This window comes from Pteronotus mesoamericanus, unplaced genomic scaffold, assembly GCF_021234165.1.
Source record: "Pteronotus mesoamericanus isolate MK-2021 breed Mesoamerican mustached bat unplaced genomic scaffold, CSHL_Meso_final contig_78, whole genome shotgun sequence".
In the NCBI taxonomy this organism is placed as follows: domain Eukaryota; kingdom Metazoa; phylum Chordata; class Mammalia; order Chiroptera; family Mormoopidae; genus Pteronotus; species Pteronotus mesoamericanus.
In genome coordinates, this window is record NW_026555258.1 from 6,000,806 (window position 1) to 6,009,782 (window position 8,977).

At 55.1% G+C, this 8,977-nt stretch overlaps 1 protein-coding gene across 10 annotated transcripts in view; it reads right to left on the reverse strand.

Annotated features, from left to right (window-relative positions):
* The window catches only part of DNM1 (dynamin 1), a 41,780-nt gene extending 39,622 nt beyond the window's left edge, over positions 1-2,158 (reverse strand). For all 10 annotated transcript variants that reach the window (XR_008530058.1, XR_008530057.1, XR_008530055.1 and 7 more), the window contains exon 1: positions 1,914-2,158. Coding sequence is in view for 6 of the 10 variants with exons in the window: in XM_054584311.1 (XP_054440286.1) it covers positions 1,914-2,074 (161 nt within the window). In the remaining 4 variants the exon portion in view is untranslated. The remainder of the gene's footprint in view (positions 1-1,913) is intronic.
* Between the last annotated feature and the right edge of the window lie 6,819 nt (positions 2,159-8,977).

An 8,977-nucleotide genomic window follows, 5' to 3' on the forward strand; every position in this document is an offset into this window, starting at 1 on the left:
GCAGGCACATGGGGAAGGCTCAGCAGACGGTGGCTGAGGCCACCTTCCCCCCCACAAGCCCTGCCCAGAGCACACAGCCTGGCAGGGAGCACGCGCTCCGCAGGCATTCCACGGGCGAGAGGCAGGGACGTGGCCTGTGCGCTGTGAGGCGCTGGGTATCCATGAGTGCCATTTGATGCACTAAGGCCTCAGGGTTGTATTGTCTCCAGGGTCCCCTCACCCCCTCGCTCTGGGGCTGGGGACTGTTGGGCTGCGGGGAAGGGGCCCATCTGCGTGTCTCTTGCCTGTGTCTCTGCAGCTCTGGGGGCCACATGAGCAGGAGGAGGGTTCTTTGGGAGCCGATCCCCAAGAGACAGACGGCCTCCCCTCTGCTGACCAGATGGACGGGCCGCCCCCACAGTGGCTTCCAACATCCCACGGGCGTGTTGCTCCAGGTGGGACCCTTCTCTCTCCGCCCACTACGGCTGGCACTGGGACCCTTCTCTCTCCGCCCCACTACTGTTGGCACTGGGCTTCCCAGGTCATTGGAGAGGCAGGAACAACCATCCAGTCCAACTGCCCATATTCGAGGTGGGACATTGAGGCTCAGAGAGGGCAAGTGACTGGCCCGAGTTGACACAGCAGAACCTGGGTTGGACCCAGGATGCCTCTCTCCAGAACTGCTGCCCCTCAGAGGGAGGGGCCGCTGCCTCCCTCTCTCACCTGCCAGTGTCTCCCTTCGCCCGCCTGTGAAGGTCACTGGAAGGAAGCGAGGGTTTCTGGAGGTGAGGAAGGGAGATGACCGAGTGGGGAGGGAGGTCAGCATCAACCTGCCTCCTCCCTCAGTCTGCCCAGCGCCCCCCCCCCCCCCCCCCCCCCCCCCCGCCCAGAGCTCCAGCACTGGGGAGAGCGCCGTCCTCTCTCTCTCCTTCTCAGCACCCCCAAAGCCATCTCTGCCTCCCCTTTCTTGGGGGAGCCTGAGGGTCACGACCCTGCCTCCCCGCAAACCCAGGACCTTTTTTGTCTTTGCGGTTGCCCCCCACTCCCTGCCACCTGGCCCTCCCAGCGCCTTGTGGGATCAGAAGCAGGAGGGGGATTAGGTTCTGCAAATGGCTCCCCCCTCCCCGCCATCCTGCCTCCCTGTCTTAGTCATCTGCCCTCCGCAGCCTTCTCCCTCCATTACAATCTCTCTGTCAGGCCAAGGGGAGAACGACATTGACAGGCGCCCTCCGCTTAGGGGCGGCGGCGGAGCAAAGGGCCGGCTCCTCAGAAAAGGCTCAGAAGCGGCTTTCCGCCACCCCCTTCCCTTCCTCATCCTGCAGCCTGCGCCTCCCCCTAACCGCCGCGCTGCGCACGGATGGCGGCGGAGCCGCAGAGGTGTGTGTGTGAGGAAGGGAGGCTGCGCCTGGTCCTCGAGGCCCACGGGGCTCTGTCCTCTGCCTGGGGCTGTGTGTGTGGGGGGGTGTCCCCTGCCGCCGTCCAGGAATTCCCATGGCGGGAGGGAGCTGTCCTCCGCAGAGCCTAGGTTGTGCTCCGTAGAGCGCTGCCCCTCCAAGGGATTCCCGGAGTCAAACGGAGGCGCTGAGTAATGCAGGCCCCTCGGTGCCCATGTGGGGAGCGGGGGGTGGGCAACCCTGTGCAAGGGTCTCCTGGCAGAGCGCTGTCTTCCCTAAAGGATGGGGAGGAGGAGGAGGGGGGCGTGATGCCGTGGCCGGTGGCCTGACGCTGTTTACGGACAAACTGGGGACGCTGCGCCCCTGAGGGGCTCTCATGGAGGGGGAGGGCCGCCTTCCTCTGGCTGGAGGCGGGGTAGGGGGCCGCGGTCCGCGGGAGCAGCGCTAGGGGCTGCGAGGTCACAGCGCCGTCGGGGCCGGGGGCAGAGGCCCAGGGGACTCAAGTGGGGAAGTCCGCGCTCCGGGGCGCGCTGCTCCTACCTGCCTACGAAATTCTCCAGCACCGAGCTCTTGCCCGCGCTCTGGCCGCCCACCACGGCGATCTGCGGCAGGTCGAGGTCAGCGTTCTGGCCGATGGCGGAGAAGGCGTCCTGCAGCCGGTTGACCAGCGGGATGAGATCTTCCATTCCGCGGTTGCCCATGGCTGCGGCGGGCCCCGCGGGCTGCGATCCGGCCGCGGCTCCAGCTCCCGGCTCAGGCTCCGCCGCTGCAGCCGCGCGCTTCGACTGCCTGCGCCGCGGGCCCCCCGCCCCTCCAGAATCCGAGCGGAGCGCTGCAAGGATAGGCCGCCAGAGGGCGCCCGCGGAGCTGCAGGACTGCCTCCGTGCGCAGGCGCAGTTAGCGGCACCATGGGGATTGTAGTTTTCTCCTTCTGCGGGTTTCGGGGAGCTAGAGCAGAGTCTGGGCGGCGAGGATGCTGCACCAAAGATACAATTTCTGGGAATGGGCGAGGGTCTCGCGCCTAGTACCGAGACTCGCGGACAGTGGTTATGGCTGCTTCATTCCATCTTACAGACAGGAAAACTGAGGCTTGGAGAGTAGATGGGCCTTCTCCAAGGCCACTGTCTTCTGAGCACCTCCCAGAAGCAGGGCCTGTCCTAGGCGCTGGAGGTAGAGCTGAGAACACGACAAACGAGGTCTCCATCCTCATTTAGCTTACATCCAGGTGGTAGATACAGACAGTAAACGACCAAACAGATAAATGAGAGTAAAAGCGAAAATAGTTTATACCAAGAGCCACAGAGGAAATAAACAGAGTGTGTGAAAAGAGGTACGTGTGTGGATGCGAAATAAAACACGTTAGCCTGGGAGGAGTCAGGGTGGGGCATGGCCCTGAAGAGGCGACTGGAAGAGAGGGAGATGATGAGAAGAAACCAGTTGTAGGACGATGAGAGGGAAGAGCACGCCAGGCCGAATGCAGAGGCCCTGACACATAGGACGCCATTCTTGGAAGAGTTGGGACTTGCTGTCCTAGAGGGTAGTAGTCTTTGCCCCAACCCATCAGTGTGGTGGTAAAACAGCGGAATTCGAATCCAGGCCTCTACAACCACACCCTGTTTATCCCTTTCACACAGAGAGCCCATGGAGCCCCAGGCCTAGCCATCTGTATTTAAGGAACCTAATTTGGGGCCCCCACGAGGAGGCTAGGAAAGGGAGGCCAGCCTACCCTGTGCTGTTGGGGGTCAGTGGATGGTTTTCTGTGCATGAACAGGGTGGGAGACAGTGACCGGAGAGCAGTGGCCTGTGAATCAGAAACTGCCATTTATTCACCTGTTTAACACATAATATTTGAGCTGATGGCAGAGAAGGCGTCCTGCAGCTGGTTGACCAGCGGGATGAGATCTTCCATTCCGCCGGGGTCCTGTGCTGGACCCCAGAGATAAAGCAGTAAACAAAATGGACAGGAAGTCCTTACCTACGTGTGCCTGCCTTACTGACTAGTGTAAAAAGAGAAACAAAGCACAAATAAGCTAATAAGCATGACTTTGTGACACGATGATAAGTGCTTTGGAAAACAAGACAGCTGGGTGACGCTGGGAGCAGGGGTAGTGTTGCTGTTGTGTGATCATAGTCGTCAGTCAGAGGAAGGCCCTGGTAAGGGAAAACTTTGAGCAGAGACCTGAAAGAGGAGAGAGAGCGACATGGGCAGACACGTGGGGGAGGAATTTTCCAGGCAGGCAGAGGGAAATAAGCAGGCCCTGTCCCGGGAGACTGGCCTGGGCCTTAGACAAGCTGTGTGATCCCGGTTCCTCCCTGTCGCTAAGCCTCAGTTGTCTAACCTGGGTAACGGGGATAATGACAGATCTGGAGGCCTGTGAAGGGCACGGCCCTGGCCTGGCGCTCAGCAGACTCATTAAACCGCTGATTTGAGGATGCCAGGGATGGCAGCCCTCCCGGCAGCTGGAGCATCGACGACACACGACGCCATCCTGAGCAGCCGCTCCAAGCCAGCCCGTGACTATGCTTGGGGAACGAGAGAGAGAGCAGGGATGAAGCCTGGAGCAGGGCCATTCATTTGGGGAGGGGTACAGTTTGTAAACGTCAGCCTAGAGGCTGCCGTTGTGCTGGGTTGTTTTTCCTAATTAGGATAGTGAAAGTTATTGTAAAAATCAGACTTTACACAATATTGGAAAGCCTCTGGTCATCCTTCCACCCAGAGATAACCACTATTTATAGCTTAGTGTTTATGCTCTGGCTTTTATATATATATATAGTTTTGTTTTGTTTCAGTTTGTTTTTACAGAAGTGAGATCATACCATATCTCCTGTACTGCTGCATCACCAAGGCCAGACCAGCAGCCTGGGCATCACCTGGTGTTTGTCAGAAATGCAGAATCTCAGGCCCCTCTCCTGACCTGCTGGATCATACCTGAATTTAATAAGAACCAAGTGCCCCAGAAGATTCCTGTGAGCATCAAAGTCGGAGAAGTTCTGGTATATCTTACCATGTGCAACTTGTTAGTAACAGTATGTCTTGGGCGTCTTTCAGTGTAAGAACAGGTAGTTCATGGCTGTGCAGTTTCCCACTATTTGGCAGTGCCGTGTTTTTGTTCCTTGTCTGCTAAAAGTGTTTGGGTTGAACTTAAAGAATGGGTGAATGAAACGCCACTGCGGCTTCAGACAGGGTTGATGTTCTGGGCAGAGGAACCAGCGTAAACAAAAGCCTGGAATCAGAAAGGAAGTGAACCTGAAGTCCACCCTGGTCTCCGTTTCCCTGAGATTTTGGTGAGGACAGAAGGAGCGCAGATGGTTCTCTCCAAGCACTGAGGAGCTGGGGCTCCGAGGGCCAACGAATTAGATGAGAGTCTTAGAAATGGCTGCGACTATCTACTCTGAGCATCTGAGAGGGCGCGTTCTCTCCAGAGCTCCTGCATCTTTAGCCACCAGTGATGCTGGACAGAGTAACAACGGGAAATTCACTGGGCATTTCCTCCTGGCCAGGTTACTGTGCTGAGAGATTCAACCCTCAGGAGGGAGAAGTTTTTTTATTAGCTCCTTTTGATAGATGAGGAAACTGAGGCGCAAAGAGGTTGATGAGGAAGAGTCTACAGTCACAAGGCCAGGAAGTGATGGAGTGAAGATGTGAACAGCGGTGGTAAGACTCAAGCTTCCACATTTCTATCTTACGCCACACCAGCTCTTGTAACCTGTATATTTTTAATGCACATAAAACACCAGTCTTTCTGATAGGATTTCTGTTGCGCATATAGTAGGTGCTCAATAAATGCTGGTTGTATTGAATTAAACAGCAGCCTTATTATACAGCTCCTGGGTCAAACCATTATATTCAATCACTAAGTCTGATGAGGACTCTTTGGGTTCGTTTGTTCATTTATTCTTCAACAGGTATCGATCACTGGCTAGCTATTTCATGCCAGACCTCAAGCAAGACATAGGGGGATGAAGAGATTAATTAGATGTGGGACATGTCCTGCTAGAATGTGGATTCGCTGGGGAGAGAAAGACAAGCTAAGCAGAGAACAATGGCACCTGGCCCGGTCTGGGGCCAGGTCACTGCTGAGGAAGCCGCTGAGCCAGGCTGGGGTACGTACAGCGCCCTCCTCTGCGTGGCTGGGGGCTGAGCACCAAGCTTTCCCCAGGGCTGCTGGGCATTGGCCGTCCAGGCATCTGTGCTTGTAGCGCCCTGTCTTACAGGGAGGAACCCCTCATCAGCCCAGAACAAGGCAGGCGCCCTTGTGTGCTGATGGTTAAGGTGCATGTGCGTCAAGAGCACAGCACACAAGCTGGCCTGCCTGGTGTTCAAATCCCACCTCTGCCACTTTCTAACACAATAACCTTGAGCAAGTCATGTTCCTGACCCTCATTTTTTCCATGGGTGCGTAGGGGCTAATGATATTACCTAATTCACTGGGTTGTACGAGGAGCATTCAGTGATATAATAGTTATTTAGGTAAAACATGAAACCGGTGCCTGGAACAGTGAATAATTAGAGCTTTGATGTAATTATTGCCACGATCACCATTGTGCTGTCCGAAAAAACTTCAGTTTTGTGAAAGTAGCAGAAGGTGTCATCTCTTGAGGGGAAGAACACGGGATAGTGCACACGCTGGGATTCGTGGGAGACAGAGCGGGGCCTGGAGGCCTGGACGGGGGGCCGGTGCGACCCCTGGCTGGCTGAGCTTGTGGGAATTTCAGGCTTGGGGAGCTCCGGTTGCCCAGTTCCCCCTGTGGACAGAGGGCTTGGAGGGCATATCCAGCAGCCGGTGAGGGCGTCCTGACGTTTGAAATGATCTGGGAAGACGGGACAGGAATTGGCCTGGTGAGGAGTGAGAGGCAGGGGAGAGCATTGTAAGGAAGGTTTGGTTTCTTTGGGGGGCAGAAGGCAGCCACCATGGCTGGATGTGATAAGGGGACAGGAGGAGGAAAAGCCTGCTACCCACAAGGCAGTCACGGTTGGCAGAGATGGCCAGACCAAGGTCCTGAGTCTGGAGGTGCCCCGTTCCAAGTCACCGTGGAAGGTGGGGGCAGCAACAACGCCCATCCTGCCACTTCCCATGTTTAGTTTTAGGTAAAGGCACAGGTGGGCGACAGATACTGGGGAGGCCACATGGTAAGCATATGGCTTGATATTTTTCTCTGCCTCTTGTCCTTCCTGGAGCTGTCACTGTGCACAGCCTGTTCCCGGGGTGTCTGAGTTAGGTGTCGGGTCGTGGGCTCATTCTACTCCTGTGTCGGTGTGCTCCGCCGGGGCCTCGGGGGGACCGCCCCCAGGGATGGCCTCGATGTCCAGGAGGGAAGAGCTGCTGCGGTGAGCGCCAGCCCGAGGGCGCAGGGAGGACGCTGCCTCCCGGAGCCATTCGTTCACTCCTCCACTCATTCACTGAGCTGATCTTCCCCAGGCAACCCCTGGCACCGGGGACGTGAAGGGCTCTGAGCTGGGTCTCAAGGACACGGGGACAACTCAGTAGCTGCTTTCTGCCATTGAGGGGCACATGACGTTACTGAGGGCAGATATAATGCCAGGTAAGGAGGTGGCTGGTTACAAGATAAAGACACCATAATCACTAGCTGGGGAGAAAGTGGGAAAATAGTGACAATAGCCCCCACCCTGTGCAGGTGCTAGACTGAGAAATCTGCAAAATCCTACTGGAACATAAGGCTTAAATAAATGGAGACATTCATTCACCTCATCCTTAAACTAAAAAACTCAGGGTAAAAATGTCAGTTCGTCCCCAACCTAAACACATTGCATGCAACACCAATCGAAATTCTGATGGGATTTTTTTGGGGGGGGCGGGGGGAGAAGATTTGACACAATCATTCTATAATTTACCTGAAAAAAAAATTACAGGAATGGGAATTGGCAAGACATTTTTTATAATGCATAATGGCAGGGGCTTGTGTTGTCAGGCATTAAAATATATTCCAGAGCTGTAATAGTCACACTGTGTGACCTCATCATGGAGTGAGACAGGTGGATTCCTGAAGCAGAATCGTTCTGCACATAGATCCACACAAGCATGAAAGTTTACGTCCTGATAAAGATGCATCTCAAGTTCGAGGCAAGGAAGAGGTTTCCCACTGACGCTGCAGCCTCAGACTTCATTTGGTCCACACAGAGGCGGGGCCTCTCTCCTTCCCCCAAACATCTGCCACGGGCGGCTGCACCTGTGAGGGGCTGATCCAAAGCGATTAACATGAGTCTAACCCTGGCCCGTGTCCTCAGAGCTTTCCTATCAGTGTCTTGTCTGGTCTCCAAGGAGGGAGCACGAGATCAACATTTTTAAAAACGTTCACTCCCTCCCCACGGTAAAGTCATTCAAACCGATCATATTAGGAAAAAAAAAAAGGAGAGAAAGTGAACCCCCTCCATGAGTCCCCTACACACACATTTATTCTTTCCAAAACCAGGACCACCATGTGTAAGCAGTTCTGTAACCTGCTGAGTTCACTTAGTATCATATTGTGTTTAAATATCCTTGGAAAACACAATGTCTGATGGCTGTGTGCCATTCCTTAGAAGCAGATACCATGATTTATTTAGTTGTTCCCCTAAAGTTGATTATTTTCCAGACAGCTATTATAATGTTTTTATAAATCACCTGCTGGTTTTAAAAACTCCTCTCTCTATTATTTTCTTGAGCTAGATTCCTCCAAGTGGGGTTATCAAGTCAAAGGACAGAGCACATTGAAGAGTCTTTATAGAGAATTTGCCAATTGCTTTCCAGAAAGCAGGAAACACAGGAAGCTAGCGCTGGCTTCCCTACCTTCCCCAATACGAACATTATTTTTAGTTGGATTTAAAAAAAAAAAAAATCTTTGGCAATTTGCTAGGCTCACTCGATGCCAGGTGCCGGTGCTAAATACTATGTAATGTCACTCTCACACCCCCTGCGTGCGGATGTCCATTTTATAGATGAAGAAACGGGCTCACAGGGGACTCCCCCAACGGCCAGGGTCGCCTACGCAGAAGGCAGCAGAGCCCCGATTCAAGCCCAGACTTCAATGCGGGCACCCAGAGCCCTGCTTCGGCCTCGCTGCAAGCCTGGGCGAGCTTGACTCGGCCCTCCTCTGTCTTGGTTCTCACCTGAATGAGCTTTATGATCGTGTGACTCTGTTGCACCCGTCCTTAGCGCTACCTGCCCCTCAGAGATAAAGTCCAACTCCTCAGGCCAACTTGCAAAGCCACCATTATCCAGGTTGCCCTTTCACCCAAAGGAGTAACGTTCCCTTGACCCCGGATCGTCCCGCGCTCCGGCCACACTCAGCCACTTTGGCGCCTCTAAGTCGGGCGGAGTTAGGCACCTGCAGGGCGCCCCTCCCTCTCCCCGCCCCTGCGGGGTGGCAGGAGGGCGAGCGGGTCCTGAGCCTTAGGGCAGCACCTGTCACATGACTGCAGATTGCTCAACGCTGGGGTCTCGGCTACCTGAACACGCTGGGTCGGCCTCGGGCCTGTGCGTCCCTAGCGCCACCGTGTGCCCCGCCCGCACACAGCCTGCGCTCAATGTAAAGGAAGCCAATTGCCCAGAGCAGTTAACAGTTACAGACGCCGCTGAGCAAAAGCAAAGGGAACAGGGATTGCT